The following is an 18,543-nucleotide window of genomic DNA, read 5'->3' on the forward strand; positions in this document are numbered from 1 at the left end:
GAATGTCTATAAATATCAAGTCCATCTTGTTTAATGTATCATTTAAAACTTGTGTTTCCTTATTTATTTTCATTTTGGATGATCTGTCCATTGGTGTAAGTGAGGTGTTAAAGTCCCCCACTATTATTGTGTTACTGTCGATTTCCTCTTTTATAGCTGTTAGCAGTTGCCTTATGTATTGAGGTGCTCCTATGTTGGGTGCATATATATTTATAATTGTTATATATTCTTCTTGGATTGATTCCTTGATCGTTAGGTAGTGTCCTTCTTTGTTTCTTGTTTCTTCTTTCTTCATTTTAAAGTCTATTTTATCTGAGTATTGCTACTCCAGCTTTCTTTTGATTTCCATTTGCATGGAATATCTTTTTCCATCCCCTCACTTTCATTTTGTATGTGTCCCTAGGTCTGAAGTGGGTCTCTTGTAGACAGCATATATATGGGTCTTGTTTTTGTATCCATTCAGCAAGCCTGTGTCTTTTGGTTGGAGCATTTAATCCATTCACATTTAAGGTTGTTATCAATATGTATGTTCCTATGACCATTTCCTTAATTGTTTTGGGTTTGTTTTTGTAGGTCCTTTTCTTCTCTTGTGTTTCCCACTTAGAGAAGTTCCTTTAGAATTTGTTGTAGAGCTGGTTTGGTGGTGCTGAATTCTCTTAGCTTTTGCTTGTCTGTAAAGCTTTTGATTTCTCCATCGAATCTGAATGAGATCCTTGCTGAGTAGAGTAATCTTGGTTGTAGGTTCTTCCCTTTGATCACTTTAAGTATATCGTGCCACTCCCTTTTGGCTTGTAGAGTTTCTGCTGAGAAATCAGCTGTTAACCTTATGGGAGTTCCCTTGTATGTTATTTGTCATTTTTCCCCTTGCTGTTTTTAATAATTTTTCTTTGTCTTTAATTCTTGCCAATTTGATTACTATGTGTCTCGGCGTGTTTCTCCTTGGGTTTATCCTGTATGGGACTCTCTGCGCTTCCTGGACTTGGGTGGCTATTTCCTTTCCCATGTTAGGGAAGTTTTCAACTATAATCCCCTCAAATATTTTCTCTTGTCCTTTCTCTCTCTCTTCTCCTTCTGGGACCCCTATAATGCGAATGTTGTTGCATTTAATGTTGTCCCAGAGGTCTCTTTGGCTGTCTTCATTTCTTTTCATTCTTTTTTCTTTATTCTGTTCTGCAGCAGTGAATTCCGCCATTCTGTCTTCCAGGTCACTTATCCGTTCTTCTCCCTCAGTTACTCTGCTATTGATTCCTTCTAGTGTAGTTTTCATTTCAGTTATTGTATTGCTCATCTCTGTTTTTTCTTTAATTCTTCTAGGTCTTTGTTAAACATTTTTTGTATCTTCTCGATATTTGCCTCCATTGTTTTTCCAAGGTCCTGGATCACCTTCACTATCATTATTCTGAATTCTTTTTCTGGAATGTTGCCTATCTCCACTTCATTTAGTTGGTTTTCTGGGGGGTTATCTTGCTCCTTCATCTGATACATAGTCCTCTGCCTTTTCATCTTGTCTACCTTTCTGTGAATGTGGTTTTTGTTCCACAGGCTTCAGGATTGTAGTTCTTCTTACTTCTGCTGCCTGTCCTTGGTGGATGAGGCTATCTACTTGGCTTTTTTTTTTTTTTTTTTTTTGCGGTACGTGGGCCTCTCACTGTTGTGGCCTCTCCCGTTGCGGAGCCTCTCCCGTGTCTCTCCAGACACGCGGGCTCAGCGGCGATAGCTCACAGGCCTAGCTGCTCCACGGCATGTGGGATCTTCCCGGACCAGAGCACAAACCCGTGTCCCCTGCATCGGCAGGCAGACTCTCAACCACTGCGCCACCAGGGAAGCCCTAGGCTTTTTTTTTTAATTAAACTTTTTAAAAATGTTTGAGGTCATTGTAGATTCACATGCAATTGTAAGAAATAATACAGAGATCTTGTATGCCCTTTATCCAGTTTTCCCAAAATGTAACATCTTGTAAAGCTATAGTACAACAAGTGTATTGACCTTGATATAATCAAGATGCAGAACCTTTTCATCACCATAAGGGGTCCCTCCTGTTGCCCTTTTACAGCCATATCTACTGCCTCCCCTTCAACATCCCAGGTGCTGGCAACTGCTAATCTGTTCTCCATTGCTATAATTTTGTCATCTTAAGAATGTTGTATAGATGGGGTCGTACAGTATGCAGCCCTTTGGAGTTACATTTTTTTCACTCAGAATAATTCCCCTTAAGATTCATCCAAGTTGTTTCATGCATCAGTAGTTTGTCCCTCCTTTGACTTAAAAGAAATTTTTTTAATTGTGGTAAAGTCCAAAAAAATAACAGAAAATTGACCATTTAAATTTAAATGTAGAGTTTGGTGGTATTAAGTCCATTGACATCGTTGTGCTACCTCACCGTCATCCATCCATAGAAACCTTTGCATCTTACAGAACTGAAACTGCCCGTTAAATAGCAACTCCCCAATTTCCCCTCCTTCAGCCCCTGGCAGCCACCCTTCCACTTTCGTTTCTATGAATTTGACTACTCTTGGTACCTCATAAAGTGGAATCATACAGTGTTTGTCTTTTTGTGACTAGCTTATTTCACTTAGCATATATCCTCAGGGTTCAGACATGTTGTAGCATGTGTCAGAAGTCCTTCCTTTTTAAGAATGAATAATATTCCAATGTATGCTTGTACCACATTTTGTTTATCCGTTCATCTGGACGCTTGGTTGCTTCCACCTTTTTGCTATTGTGAGTAATGCTGCCGTGAACATGAGTTTGCAAAACTCTCTTGGTGATTTCTTTTGGGTATGTACCCAGGAGGGGAATTGCTACATTATATGGTAATTCTATGTTTAATTTTTTGAAAAACAGCCATACTGTGTTCCATAGCAGCTGCACCATTTTATCTTTCCACCAGCACTGTACAAGGGTTCAAGTTTCTCTACATCCTTGACAACACTTGTTTCCTCTTTTTTTCTTTCTTTTTTTTTTTTTTTTGATAGTAGCCATCCTAATGTGTGTGAGGTGGTCCTCCCTTGACTTTTAAAAGACACATTTTTAAATATGATCTGTGACTACCTAATATATCACTTGTCTCTAGTAGCTTCATTATCAAGATTTAAATTTAGTAACTCCATGAAGGAACATGGCCATTATTCTCATATTAAAGTTCAGTTTTCTTTAGTTCTTTCATTGATCCTAGTGGTCGTACCTCTAGCGCCAGTGTAGTTCTGAGCACCCAGTGGTCATGCGTATAATCAGTACATATGAAGGGCTTGTATAACCCTATAGCCCAGAACAAGGCTCACTCCCATTCTGACAAAAGATATTTGTGCCTGTATGTAATTATAACCTGTTGTCCAAAAGTTCAGCCTTTAGGCTTCCTGACACTAGAATTTGAGGTTAGGTCAGGGGTAAAGAATTACTTAGATCTCCACAGGCATGTACTTTTTACCCTAAAAAAAAAAATCTCTAGGAACAATTATGGAATACAAACACAAGGGTAGTGATTATATGGTCAGGTAATAAAGAGGATTTCAGATCCAGTGTGAATACATTTGGTCCAATTATAAGGTACTTCAGTAGTCCTCAAACTTTGTGGTGAAATGGAAGGATTTGCAGGATGTATTTTATTTTCCCATCCATAATTATGGGAAGATGAAATTTAAAAGTCCAAAAGTAAAGATAAAATCTGCTATTAGATTGGGAAGAGGAACAAATGGCATGTACTAGCATTTGCTAGAATTCTGGGTTTCAAATTGGTCTGTTCCTAACGGGTCTTTTATCTCCAGTGGTGTTTCTACAGAGCATGTTGTGACAGTGGTTGCTGACCCAGTTAGTGTGGTGATGCATGGCACGACTATGCACACAGATACCATAACCCAAAATAGCCAACGCAGCAGAGATGAGAGTGGCTGTCAGTAGATGGGAGAGTATTGCTTGGGCTTTGTTGTCCTAATGTTACACTTGCTAGTAATGTAATGGAGTGTTAATATTAGCTTGGAGTGGTAGAGTATGCCTTATGGTGCTAGAAACGCAGATTGTTAACTTACACACAGACTGTAGACACACAGTATGAATGTAAATTGTTGAAAGGAAGTTAGATGTTCATGTTGCAGTTTGGGCAGGTAAGGAATAGGACTTGCCCCGTGAACTACTTTTCCAGTACTATCTGGGATGACAATAAGCGAACATAATTGTGGCCTTCATGGGGCGACGATAGATAAAGAGTACGCAAGGGCTTTGGAACCAAAAAGAACTGGATTCATTTTCTGGCTTTACCAGTTACTGTGACTTTGGGTGAAAACGTAGCCTCTCTGAACCTCAGTTTTCTGATCTGTGAAATGGGCATAAGGAAAGTACAGGGTATATAAGGGAGAAATTAAGTTAAAAATATATGAGAGAAATTATATGTATATTTAACACCTGGAGCTACACAATGGCAGTTGCTATCATCCATTATTTACTTATTGGTTGGAAAATAGGATTATAGTGATTTAAAAAGTTGTCCAGCTATTCAGCAGTCAGTAACTAAGCAGTTAGCCCACTTCTAAACTCTGTAAACCAAGAGGAAAGTTACCCGTTGTAGTTTAACTTCTTAGATTAATGGGAATGCTGGTAGAAAACATTAAATATAGGAACAAATGTGCAGAGAAAGGCTTTTTCAAATAGCGCAGCTGTCAGATACCTGCACAGACTGCTTATCCTGGGTGGGTTCTGAAGTATGGGGTATTTTATTACACAGAGTAACAGTATGTCATTGTTGACCAAACGTGTGTTCCTGCTTCTGCACCACTGTCCTGAGCTCTGACAGTGTGAGATTTAGGCAATGGTGGGAAAAATGGAACCCAGTCTGGCTTTTCCTGAGCCTTGCTTGCATCTTACGCACTGCAGGCAGGGTGCTTGACACTGAGTACTCCTTTCAGCCTGTGCCCATAGGATGCTGCTGTTATTATCCCCTTTTCCAGTGAGGAAACTGAGGCATAGGTCAGTTAATAGGTGCCAGGACTCAACGTCCTGTTTCCAAACCCATATTCTGCTACCTGCCATAGGTGGACTGTATTTATTTTGTCAGTATTTTGTTTTGTTTTTTCACATTTTGAAGGTATATCAGAAAACCAAATAACCCTTAGTTATTATTTTGTTAATTAAATTAACAAAAACAGATCCTTGAGAATTTTGCCGGGGGGGGGGGGGGTTAGCCTTTTTTTTTTTTTTTTTTTTTTTTTTTTGCGGTACGCGGGCCTCTCACTGTTATGGCCTCTCCCGTTGCGGAGCGCAGGCTCAGCGGCCATGGCTCACAGGCCTAGCCGCTCCACGGCATGTGGGATCTTCCCGGACCGGGGCACGAACCCGTGTCCCCTGCATTGGCAGGCAGACTCTCAACCACTGCGCCACCAGGGAAGCCTGAGATTAGCTATTTTTAATTAAGCGGTATCTGAGGAATATTTTACCGTACTCCTGGAGAACTATTACTACGGCCAGTATTTAATTAAAATACCTTGTATATATACTGGTTGTTTTCCTCCAGAACTAACTTTTATTTTTTAAAAAATCAAGTATATTCTTGAATATACTTTAGTTTAACATGAAACGTGGGTTTTTTGGTCTACCAAACAAACGTACTTAGGAGGTTTGTAAGGAAGACTTTAGTATTACTAAATGACTGAAAAACAAAGATTTGTTTTCTTGCCTGATGTGATAAGCATGTTTTGCCAAATTTATGCACGATTAACCACTTACTATTAAAACTTTCTTCTGGAGATAGATACCCGTATAACTGTGTATTTCCTCCCATATCTAACTGCTTGTTTCCAAAGCTTTTAATGCTTCCTTGTCTCCTATGCCTTTATCTTTTTTGAATTTGAATTAGGTACTTCTCTGCTACCTTTCACTTGCTCTTTTTCTGTGCCGTTCTTTCTCTTGCTACCCTGTCTAAACCAGGCCCTAGAGAAACAGAAAGAATACATTGGCTGCCTTAGGAGTGAGCGGGACTCGCTCAGAGAGGAGCTGGCCGAGCTGAAGGCAGCAGTGGAGACGGGAGAGGTACGTGAGCTCCCCCGCGCGCCAGGCCCTCACTGCTTTGTTCCTCCTTCCTTCCGTCCTGTCCTCTTTCCAGCCTGAATACAAAGCACAGTGTTCACTCCTCAGCCCAGATTTGGTAGGTGTGAGTCCTGTCTCTGCAGAGCTAGATTCCGGGTAGCTAGTGCTGACCAGGTGTTCCCGTGGCAGACATGTGTTGTCGCAGGGTCAGTCGCCTCACTGCCATGTTCTCCTTACCTGGGGGCCGTTTTTTGTGATGGTGGGTTTCTTCCTCTCCGCAGAAACATGGCTTAGTCATCATCCCCGACGGCACTCCCAACGGCGACGTCCACCAGGAGCCAGTGGTAGGAGCCATCACTGTTGTGTCTCAGGAAGCCGCTCAGGTCTTGGAGTCGGCAGGAGAAGGGCCACTGGGTAAGACACCGCCACTGTATTGACTTGGATTAATGCTGTCCTCTTGGACTTCCAGCTTGTTCACATCCTCTCTTGGAAAACAAAAACACACCAGGTCTGTCTGAGCCTTATCTAGATCCCTAACGGGACGAAATCTGGGCATACTGTCTTCAGACATCCTTGACCTTGGGAAACCAGCATTGGGGTCATTGACAGGCAGTAAGTGTAACTGTAGGGCCCCTGGTTGGAAGCACTGTGGGTGTATACATGTTGCTTTTTCACTTAAATACAACCTTCTGCAAAGAGATAATCCAGCACATCCGTCCGGGGGAACCAGTGGGCTGGTCGGCAGCTTTCAGAGTACGTGTAAGTTTCTTCTTCCTGGAGCATCTGGTTTTCTGTCCTGCTACTCATGCCAGGATTCTGTAGCTCTTTGCCACTGCATTTCTTAAGGCAACAAACAGACGACCAAGAAGATATCAGAGGAGTGTTATTCCAGAGCAGGGCTTCTGAGCCTCTTAAGGGCTAAGCCTGTTAAATTTGACCCCTTGAGAACCTAATGACACCTGTCTCAGGAAACCACTCAGATGCCCATCTATTGCCTCCACTAAGATTCCTATTCTAGAGAAGAAGAATGGCACAAGTAGATACTGTATCATCAGCTCACTTTTATATTAAAAAATGATCGTTTTTTCTTCTTTGTCTTATTTTCATATATATGTAGGTTTCCTAGAAGAATAGATATACTATAATATAAAGGGGGGCGGGCAGCCAAAAAACGTTTTAAAGGGCACATTCTCTAACGTACAGAATTCTGGAAGTGTAACTGTCGAGAACTTTGATAAAGCAGAGGATGCCGGCGAGGTGAGTGAGAGCTGCCGTCGGGAATAGACTGAGTGTACAGCCACGGGCAGCTCAGATGGTTTTCTCTGCCTGATGGGAGGTGCCGAAACATTTGGCCATGACCTTGGTGGATTGTGGGGAGTGCTGGCTGGGTGTCAGGTGCTTTTGTAAAAAACTCATCTGTAGGTGTCCCCTCAGTCCAAGGGCCCTATTTTTTTTTTTTTTTTTTTTTTTTTTTTTTTGCGGTACGCGGGCCCCTCACCGCTGTGGCCCCTCCCAATGCAGAGCACAGGCACCAGACACGCAGGCTCAGCAGCCATGGCTCACGGGCCCAGCCGCTCCACGGCATGTGGGATCCTCCCGGACCGGGGCACGAACCTGTGTCCCCTGCATCGGCAGGCGGACTGTCAACCACTGCACCACCAGGGAAGCCCCAAGGGGCCTATTTTAATGCATGTTGGGAAGAAGCAGCCCTCCCCTCAGGCTAGGAGCAAGCCCTAGCAGTCCTGCTACCAAGCCTCAGATGGCTCTTTTGGGTTGTTTGTTTGTTTTTTTAAGATGTTGGGGGTAGGAGTTTATTAATTAGTTAATTTATCTTTGCTGTGTTGGGTCTTCGTTTCTGTGCGAGGGCTTTCTGTAGTTGCAGCAAGCGGGGGCCACTCTTCATCGAGATGCGCGGGCCTCTCACTATCGCGGCCCCTCCCACCACGGAGCACAGGCTCCAGACGCGCCGGCTCAGTAGTTGTGGCGCACGGGCCTAGTTGCTCCGCGGCATGTGGTATCCTCCCAGACCAGGGCTCGAACCCATGTCCCCCGCATTAGCAGGCATCTGCGCCACCAGGGAAGCCCCTCAGATGGCTCTTGACGGCACACATCTTAGAGTTGGTCCCCTTCCCTCCCCCAACTAGCTTTGTGGGCCTTTGCTTCTTCCATCATTGTGTTCCTCTGTTTTCTTTGCTCTAGCACCCCTCTCAGGCCCATTCTTAGCCCCTGCCTTCTCTCCCGTAGTTTTCTCCTGCTAAGGGCTTAAGAGCCTGTGGGAGTACCCTTGGCTTTGAGTTGTCTATCTACTGGTAAAACTTGCAAATTTTTGAAACAAGGAAATGATCTTTGTACTTCATTTTGTCTTCAGATGGAAAATCACTGCTCTTGGGAGCAAATGTTGTATTTAGTGCCCTGATAAATATCAGTTGTGTGGAAATCTGTGTTGAATAATTAAGTACTTTTCCTTTCACCATTAAAGCCTTCATGTCTTGATATTCAGAGCTATGAACTGTTTATCAGATGTTTGCTGTTTGTGAATTTGAAGAATTATTTTAAATTGTTTATGTACTACAACATTACAAATTTTTCATTTGTTTTAGATGTAAGGCTACGAAAACTTGCTGGAGAAAAGGAAGAACTACTATCACAGGTAAAGGTATTCTTCTCATTGGAAGGGGATATTAATTGTAACTGACTAAATCATATGGTAAAATGTTAGCAAACTAAAATGTACACTAGAAAGAAATGTGCTTGTTTCAAACATCACTACTCAAGTAAGAGTTGAAGGATAAAAAGATAATTCATCTTTGTTGTCTCCTGTTCTTTAAAAACAAAATTAAAGGACACGAAGTTTAAGGAGTCAAATAGTTTTAAAAGCCTGTTCTGAAGACAGAAGTGCCCTGCCCTGCCCTCTCCCCACCTCCAGCCCCGACCATCCCTTTTGCTTCCTTTAGCTGATTCTTGTGGTGTGTACCGCCCTTGTATGCTTCTATATAACATGCTTATGTTGCTTCTTGATTGTTCTGTTTAAGGCTGCTCTGTTGACATCCCTCTATGGGACGTGAGGATTTATCTTTCCTTCATCCCCTCTCCCTACCACACGCATGTATACTTTCCATTCCCACATCCTCCTAATAAAGGAGCAGTGAGATTCCAGTCTGTTTACGTTATCAGGACTCTGTAAACACTGCTCACAGTGGAGCCATGGAACATTCTAGGATTCATCTCCTTCACAACTCCTTAGTTCGCCTGAAGTTAGTATTGTGGTTTTTCTTGTCATTTGCTTGGTTTCCTATGTATTTGTTACTAATTCAGTCCACTCTTGGTGTTTTCAGATGCATGTTTTCAGATGCATCAGGTATTCCCTCAGTTCCATCTCTTTTGGTTCTTGGTGCATCTGACTCACCCCTTGTGAACTTAGAGGCTCGCTCCCCCGGGACAGAGACGTGACCACCTTTCATCATCATCTAGAGTTTCCTTTGCCTGTGCTCCAGGCTGGAGCAGCATCTTATGCCTCCCTCCTTCTGTGTCCATTCTCTTATTCTGGTACATCCCCCAGTAGCTTCCTGAGGAAAGAGTTTTGGGGCTGTAAATTTTTCTTAACTTTACAGGACTGAAATGTCTTCATTTTGTCCTCTTACTTGATTAACAGTTTGATGGGGGTATAGAATTCCTCATTGTAATCATTTTCATTCTTTTTTTTTTTAACTTCCTTATTGAAGTATAATTGCTTTACAGTGGTGTGTTAGTTTCTGCTTTATAACAAAGTGAATCAGCTATACATATACATATGTCCCCATATCCCCTCCCTCTTGTGTCTCCCTCCCACCCTCCCTATTCCACCCCTCTAGGTGGTCACAAAGCACCGAGCTGATCTCCCTGTGCTATGTGGCTGCTTCCCACTAGCTATCTGTTTTACATTTGGTAGTGTATATATGTCCATGCCACTCTCTCACTTTGTCCCAGCTTACCCTTCCCCCTCCCCATGTCCTCAAGTCCATTCTCTACATCTGCATCTTTATTCTTATCCTGGCCCTAGGTTCTTCAGAACTTTTTTTTTTTTTTTTAATAAATTGCTTCGTTGTCTTCTGGCCTCCTGCACAGCTATTGAGAATTTCAAGGACATTTTGATTTTTGATCTTTTGTCTATGACCCGTTTTTCCCTCTCTGGCAGCTTGTATCATACTCTCCTTTCTCCCTAGGGTTCTCAGATTTCAGTGATGTGGTTTGGAGGTTTGCGTGAATGCATTTATTGTGTGTGCTTCTCCAGGCACATGTAGCTGCATAGATATAGGCATGGAGTGGGTAGAGAGATTTTACCAGGTGAGCATAATAGGGCAGAGGAGGTGAGGGCTTGTGCGAGAGAGTGATGACGACGGACCTGGAGATTAAACTGGGTAAGGAGGTTTGAGGGAAATCCAGGAAGATATCAAGGCACAGCAGAGAGAAGATGGAAACAGTGGACTATAGGTGCCAGTGGGGTTGAAGGATTTTTGGAGTTGGGTCCAGAGGGAATGAGCTGGAAAGATCAAGAGTAGTGGTTAGAGAGAAGATACATGGAACTGAATTCAGTAGGGACTGCTGTTGTCTAGTGGTGAGATCTAGTATATGACGGTGGGAGTGAGAGGCTGAGGGCAAGGTGGGATACGTGGCAAGATCCTTGCTCCAGAAACTAGAGATCCGATGTAGGAGAGATCACACTTAGATGTATTTTGAATTTGCCAACAATTAAGGCAGGAGTAGCCTGGAGATCATGTGAGTTAGGAGCTAAAATGGTGACGAAAGAGTGGGGAGATGGCAATGATGAGGTGGGGTTAGTACTTACAATCTGAAGCGATGCGATTAGGAACTGCATTAGGAATTCAGGGAGGCTAGAGGGAGAAGAGTTTGTAACAGCAAGGAACGCAAGAAGACACCTGATCCATTCTCAGGCTCAGTGAGAGGTGGGCTGAAAGGACAGCCAGGCTGCAGAGGAAGCAGGCCCCTCAGGGGAGGGCAGGTCTCTATTAGAGCACCGATGGGGTAATGGGGATGCACAGAGAGGGTGGAGGATAGTCCAGAGGGTGCAGTGCAAGAGTGTCAGGCTTTGGGAAAGGTTAGGAGATGAAGACAGAGTAGGGCTTGTACCGGGCCTTTTGGGAAGAAGTGCAGGAAAAGGGACGACAAGCCTTTTCGAGATGGACATTGAACAGGAATGATGGGGATGATGAGATAGTCCCGGCTGACCGAGGCAGATAGTGGTGTCATGGTTGAAAGGGCAGAGTTGTCTGGGAAGCACAGATTTAGTCCCAGTGCCGAGCTCACCCTTTCTCCATCAGGGGAGGGGCAGACCTGGTCCGAGTGCTGAGCTTTCCCTTTGACCCCTGTGGGTGGAGCCGAGGACAGCTGGGGAAGCCACCTGGAACTCTGAGCACGCAGACTCACCTTTGACCCCTGACGATGAAGGACGCAGGAGGCGTGGGGACGCTTGGTCTTGGTCCGGAGGTGGCCCGCTGTAGGAGAGGGCAGACTTGCTCTGATTTGTGCTCCTTCCTGGATCTCTGATGATAAGAGTTGTAGGCATTTGGAGAAACACGACCTCGATTTGATTTGGGGGTGGCGAGGGCGATCAGACCTCGGGACAGATACTGTTTCTCTCCTGTTTTTCCATCCCTTTTCATCTCATTTGTTCTGCTTTCTAAAAGATATTCTCACCGTTATCTTCTCATTTTTATTGAGTTTCTGTCCCTGCAGTCATTTCAAGGATGCAGCTATTCTCACTTATCTCAGAGGGTATTGATAGGCTGGTTGGTTTGCTTCCTGATTCTTTTTTTCTATCTGCATAGTTTGTTTCCTTCCAGATGTTCTTTTATGTACATTTAGTTGGTCTTCAGTTTAAAAGTAGAGGACTAAAAAGCTGGTGGGCAGCTCTGAGCTTGTGGGTAGGGCTCGTCCAAGTTTCTGTGAAGCCTGATGTGGCTGGGTGTCTTATTGGGAACCTTAGATGTGGTTATGTTGGTCTTTTATTTTAGGCTAGTCAGAGAGTTCTAAAGAGAGATCCTGTCCTGTGCCTGAGCTACAGTCCTAGCTGGGTGTGCAGTTTGGGAACTGAGGGTGGACCAGAGGCCTCAGCATGCAGTTCATTTCTGTCCGTCTAATCTTATTTTCCACATGTGAGACTCTTGTCTCCACCTGGGCCTTCTTTTCTCCCAACCCAAAGTCCCTCCTAATTTTATTTTTTAGTTTATTTTGTAAATTAAAAAAAAACCTTTATTAGGTTATAACTGGCATAAAGTAAGCTGCACATACTTAAAGTGTACAGATGTACATACCTATATTAGTTTCCATAACAAAACACCACAAACCGGGTGGCGCAGAATAACAGAATGTCCTCTCACCTCACAGTCTGGAGGTGAGAAGCTGTGTGTCAGCAGTGTGGGTTCCTTCTGAGGCCTGTGACGGGAAGTCAGTTACAGGCCTCTCTTCTAGCTTCTGGCATTTTGCTGCCCATCTTTGGGGTCCCTTGGCTTGTAGATGACATTCTGTGTCTTAGCACATCTTCCCTCTTTGCCTGTCTGTCTCTTCATGTGGCATTCTTCTTATAAGGACACCAGTCATATTGGACTAGGGGCCCACCCTATTCCAGTGTAACTTCATCTCAACTAAGTGCCTCTGCCGTGACTGTTTCCAAATAAGGTCACATTCTGAGGTACTGGGGCTTAGGACTGCAAAATACGAATTTGGGGGGACAGTTTAACTCACAGCAATACCTGTGAAACCATCACCACAATCAAGATGGTGAAAATATCCATAACTTCGCCAAAGTTCCTGTGTCCCTTTGTAAACCTTCCTTCCCCTCCCACCTCCCTCCCTCTCTCCAGGCAACCACTGATCTGCTTTTTGTCCCTTCAGTTTGCATTTTCTGGAGTTTTTCACACAGCATATACTCAGTTTGAGATTCACCTTGTTGCTGCACGTATTAGTAGTACGTTCCCTTCTTTGGCTGAGTAGTAATTCCATTGTATAAATCGACCGCAATTTACTTATCCTTCTCTTGATGGACGTTTCTTGTTTGGGGCTATTAATGAATAAGCTGCTACGACTGGCCTTTATTTTGGGTAAAATAAGGTAGATTATGTAGCTGAACTCAAAAATATATTTCCAATTATTTCTGTATACAGTTTTTCTAAATAAGAATACTTAACCTAACTCTAAACAAGAAACCTCTAACTGCCCATGAATTTTCCATTTTTAATAAAAAAATAAGAAGAAACTCCTAAGATGTACTTTTCCACAGAACTACACAAATAATAAAATATGGCTGTTTTAACTGGGACACCTGGTCCTGGAGCTTGCTCCTTTTGATAATTAGTTCGTAGCTGATCTCCAGCACCTGAGCACAGCGTGCCCCACGGCAGACACTCCAGGAAACAGTTTCTGAATGAATGATTTGTGGCCTTATTCTAAGATGTGGACACCAGGCCAAGCACCTGTTTCATTTGAGAGACTGGATCTCACGCATAAGCCTTTACTTCCTCTTCAGATTAGAAAACTGAAGCTGCAGTTGGAGGAGGAACAGCAAAAGTGCTCCAGGAGCGATGGCACAGCAGGTGACCTGGCGGGACTGCAGAATGGCTCGGACCTGCAGCTCATCGAAATGCAGAGTAAGGCTGGGGCCGGGCCGCCACTGACCCGCGTGGGGCTGTGTCCCGGACGTGGTTGTGAGCAGGCTGTTAGAGCCTGCGGTTCTGAACACTGGTTAGTTCTCAGCTGGACTAGAAAAGCCATCCTGGTCAGTCATGGAACTGGAGAGGTTTCTACTAGGCTGTGTGCTTCCTGGGGTGACAAGGCCTGAGAGGTAATGCTCTCCCCGCTTCCTGGCAAAGTGATTTCTAGAACATTTTGCAAATAGTGACATCATGACACTATCCTTTTCCACATCCCCGGGCCATCTGTAAGCACCCTTCCTAATGACATGTTTTTCTATGGAATTTATCTTAGATAACTGGAGGGGAATATATTTGGAACTAACTCACACTACTACGGAGTAGTTTCAGAATTTTCCCAGTAGTCTTGTTAACCCAAATTAATCTTTATTAGATGGAATTTAAACCAAGGCCACAAAGTAAGCCTACTCAGTTTACCCCAATTATTTCAGTTGTTCTGCCTTTCTACTTTTGACCCCCATATTATTTTAAAGTGCCTACGGTATTCACAGTAATCCCCACAGCGGGGAGATTTTAGCAGCCATTCATGTACAGTTAGATAATGTATAATCTCACAGGGGAGACACCTATTTTTCCAATTTGAATAAGGCTTTTCTGATAACTTATTTTAAAATAGTGGTTATTCCATGGCCCTTTTATCTAAATATTCTGAGTTAGGCCAAATAGACAAGCTTTTTGAACCAGGCTTATTAAAACTAACATTAACTTTTGAGGTTAGTATCATTTCCTCTATTGGATATCAGTTGGAACCCTTGTGATATAGTTCAAATATTTTGTTCTAGAAATACCGATTTGGAGTGGAGGGTAGATGAAAAGAGGGGCATAATGAAAGGTAGGTTGACTAGTTAGGAGGTTGTGATAGTGACCAAAACAGTCCAGTGGCCGCCAACAGTCTTAGAGAGAGGGCAGTGCACAGATTTGTAAGAGTTTGACCTAAAACAGCAAATTCAAAAGGAATCATATTGAGGAGGAATGGGTGTGCATTGATGTGTGACATCTTCCCAGAGCAGGCACCACGACAGAGCTGGCATCTGTGGCAAGCAGGGCAAGTGACCGGGGTGGGGCTGTGACCCAGGTGAGCAGAGCAGGGCCGGGCAGGGCTGGGCTGGGCCGGGCCTGGCATGTAGCGACAGAAGCAGGCAGCTCCCCTGCACCGGAGGCCGGGACAGGAACCTGGTGACTCTCAGTTCTGGACAGCTGCCTTGTCTGTAAGCATGGTGTTTGGGGATGGAATTTCAGAACATGCGTGAAATAAATGGCTGAGACCAGGGATTTATACTTTTGAAAACAGGAAGGAATGAGTGGTTTGGTGAGAAGGAAGCAGCACATTTTGATAATAAGTTGCTGGAGTTAAGAATTAAAAAACAGTATCCTAAAGCTTCAGTTTTAGGCCCAGAAATGGGAGTAGTTCTCTTTCGCTACCAGAGATGGCTTTTGGGGAGAGGCTTTTGTAACCACATTAATTTTAGGGTGACAGTAATTATCCAATTAGAAAAACCTTTTGCATTAAAGAAAGATTATGTGGGTAGTTTTATGGAAAAGTAGAAAAGTTCTTAAGTAGGGTAGATTGGGTTTATCTCCTGCAAACCTTATGATTCCTATTACAATGTAATTAGTTCAGAGTGATTTTTGTTAAATTTGGATTGCTGGAATTTTTCTCCCCCAGCATTTCTAAGCTTCTCATTTTAAATGGTTTGCTTCTTAGGTCAGATATACAGCTAATGATTTATAGCTCTATCCTTAACACATTATCACAACATATTACTGAAAAGCATTTATTTTCAGTAAATATTAAGCGTACATTACGTGCAAAGCACTTGGCTAGAAACAGAGGTAGATTCAAGAAGCCAAAACAGGGCCCCTATCCTTACATATCTATATAATGTTAGGAAAGCATGATGTCATAAAAGAGAGTCCAAAAAAAATGCAACAAAGGAAGGAGAAGCTCGAGTTAACCAAGGAGAGTCATGAAGGAGGTGAAAATTTAGCAGGACCTTGAGCAGGACCTTGAAGGTTGGTTAGACTTAGATCACAGGTGGGGAGAAAAGGGCACTTGGGCTGTGGTGGGGAGCAGGATACCTGGGGAGATGGGAAGGTGTAGGGCTGGGGGCAGGGAAACTGGAGCGGGGCTGGGGGGCCTGGTCCCGTGGGCACAGAGGCTCCCTGGGCCCTGGGGCTGCAGGTAAGGTTGGCAGGGGCCCTGCTGCGCTGACAGGGCTCCTTGCTTCAACCTCTACCTGCACACATCATGGCGTGAAGAGAGAATTTTCTTCTAAAATGCTGTTGCAACACAAGTGCTAGAGCTTCTCATAGCATAGATGCGCCAGAACCTGTGCTGCAGGAGATACCGCAGTTGCCTGTGTGCATGTGTGCTTTGTCTTCTTCCTCTGCACGGTCCTCTCCTGTGCTGCAGGGGGCCTCACTGCCTCACGTTCACACCTTCACCTCTGTGAGATGGTTTATTATTCTCTTCTGTTCTAGGAGATGCCAACAGACAAATTAGTGAGTACAAGTTTAAGCTTTCAAAAGCAGAACAGGATATAACCACCTTGGAGCAAAGTGTAAGTCCTTCTTGTGTACGGTACCAACACATCTGCTTCCTGCATCTCAGTGGTTAACCCCATGAACGCCTAGGTTTTTTAAGCTGCCTTTGCAGTTGACTCTCTATAAAAGCTCTGAAGTGGAAAAGCCAGCAGAGGACACCTGATAGGGCATTTCAGCCTTTTCTATGAATGAATGAGACCGAAGCTATAATTCTGTTTCTTGTAGCTATTTCAAGAGCCTTCAAGAAGATTGTAGTTTATAACATAATCCCTTATTGTATATTTCAGAAAGTCTCTCGGGGAGTCTCCTCCTGCGACGTTACTATGGCTTTTAAACAATATGGTTGTCGTAAAACTTAACATGGGAAATTGGCCCTATAATGACTCTACAGCTGTCATCCTCTCTAGGGACAGTTCTAGATGTATAAATAGCAGTCGAGTTCTGAGAGGACCTCTAACTCCCCCTGAAGGGACTTGTTAGCATTAGATTCTTGGAATCTGTCATGACATTGTATTTCCATCTTGGCTGCAAAAAAGTGGTGGTTCCTAGTGCCAGCACCAGAGGCCTGTGTTCTCATATTTACAGATCAGCCGCCTGGAGGGGCAGGTGCTGAGATATAAAACCGCTGCTGAGAATGCGGAGAAAGTCGAGGATGAACTGAAAGCAGAAAAGAGGAAGCTACAACGAGAGGTACTTGCTTTTATTATGCTTCTTGGAATACTTTCCTAAAAAGAAAAAATCCTTTGGAGATAAATTCTTTGCTGCATAAGGAATTTAATCCTGGCTCCAATCTTAGTGAAACAGCAGTGGAATCACTGTTCTGTGTTGGTTTCTGACCTACACAGTGACTGCCATTTACTTTTATGTTTTGGTCAGTTAGATAATAAGAAAAAGGAGAGTTTTTATTTTTGTTTTAGATGAGGTCTGTTTCTCCAGCTTCTCTATGTCCTCTCTGTGATTAATGTTCAGCACCGTTGGTTAACAACTCTGGCTGCCTGAAAAACAGTGCAACTGCAGGATCGCATGCAGTGCTTCCACTTCCCAGAAACTGGAGAGGAAAGTAGCGCTGGGTTTTGTTTTTGACCATGTGAAGTGACCAAGCTCTTCCTGTCTCCAGTTACGAACAGCACTGGACAAGATCGAGGAGATGGAGATGACCAACAGCCATCTGGCCAAGCGGCTGGAGAAGATGAAGGCCAACAGGACAGCACTGCTGGCCCAGCAATAGGGAGGCCGCCCTGCTGCCTGGGCCCCGCCTGGAAGGACTGATCTTTCGTCCACTCAAACCCCTTTCAGGACTGTTTGAGCTTTGTCATTAAGATAGCCACCTTTGTATTTTATAATTTATGAGAGAATGAAACAGGTTTGAATCTTCATGAATGAACACTTTGGATTTTGTTGGTAGTTTGATTCTAGACTAAGAATTGGTCCATGCCGTTATTATTTTTTATTTCCATAATTTTAGAATCAAGTTTACTCACCATTTTTCCCCAGCTGCCTCAGTGACTGGGCACTCGGAGGCTTTGGCACGGGTTCTGGAGGACAGCGATTCAGCGCTCACCGAGGTACTTCCTGGAAACCTCAGAAAACACAAGTGCCTTCTCCACAGTGCAATTCAGACTTCAGTGATCTCCAGTGGTCAAAAGACATTTACCCTTAATATCAGGTAGCATTTATATTTTAGTGAAGAAACAAGTTCACAGGTGGGGAATATATGTTTCACTCAAATTTATATGTTTGGAGGAAAAAGCCTTTTTTTGTAAGGTATTTAAATTTATATAAGAAAATGTTAGAAAAAGATACGGGGAGTGTATATAAAACTTGCTTTATTGCATGGGGCAGGGGAAGTCCAAGGCCTGTACTCTTAAAGTAAGAGTAGGGTCCTTAGTCTTCACATCAACTGTGCTGTATCTTGAAAAGTATTTCATCTGCTGCTCATCTGTGGAATGAAACCTCAGACCAGCCCGATGAGGGAGGGAGGGCAGGCCAGGCCAGGCAGGTGGGAAGTCGGCCTGAAGATTCTATTAAATACACCCTTTTGCTGACTACAGTTGGCTACTGACACATTCATTTTCTTAGAGGAGCCTTTAAAACTAGTCATTGGCAATCATGCCCGCCTAGCTCACCCCTCTTTTCTCTCCTTAAGGAAAAATAATCTGGAATATAGGATTTCTTTTAAGAACTTCAGTTTCATCTTTAAAGGCACCCAGTTTAAGAGGATTTTATCATCGAGTCGTAGCCATGTTACAGTATTTGTGATTGTCTTTTGCTCTCAGAA

The 18,543-nt window shown here is 43.5% G+C and overlaps 1 protein-coding gene across 1 annotated transcript in view; it reads left to right on the forward strand.

The window, feature by feature from the left end:
• The window catches only part of LRRFIP2 (LRR binding FLII interacting protein 2), a 105,716-nt gene extending 87,401 nt beyond the window's left edge, over positions 1–18,315 (forward strand). The window contains exons 21-27 of the mRNA XM_029243298.1: positions 5,811–6,018; positions 6,297–6,429; positions 8,616–8,665; positions 13,538–13,658; positions 16,203–16,282; positions 16,851–16,955; positions 17,383–18,315. Coding sequence (XP_029099131.1) covers positions 5,811–6,018; positions 6,297–6,429; positions 8,616–8,665; positions 13,538–13,658; positions 16,203–16,282; positions 16,851–16,955; positions 17,383–17,493 — 808 coding nt within the window. The 3' untranslated portion in view covers positions 17,494–18,315. The remainder of the gene's footprint in view (positions 1–5,810; positions 6,019–6,296; positions 6,430–8,615; positions 8,666–13,537; positions 13,659–16,202; positions 16,283–16,850; positions 16,956–17,382) is intronic.
• Positions 18,316–18,543: the final 228 nt, after the last annotated feature.

Source organism: Monodon monoceros, unplaced genomic scaffold, assembly GCF_005190385.1.
Source record: "Monodon monoceros isolate NGI ecotype Baffin Bay Population unplaced genomic scaffold, NGI_Narwhal_1 Super_Scaffold_3, whole genome shotgun sequence".
Classification (NCBI taxonomy): Eukaryota; Metazoa; Chordata; class Mammalia; order Artiodactyla; family Monodontidae; genus Monodon; species Monodon monoceros.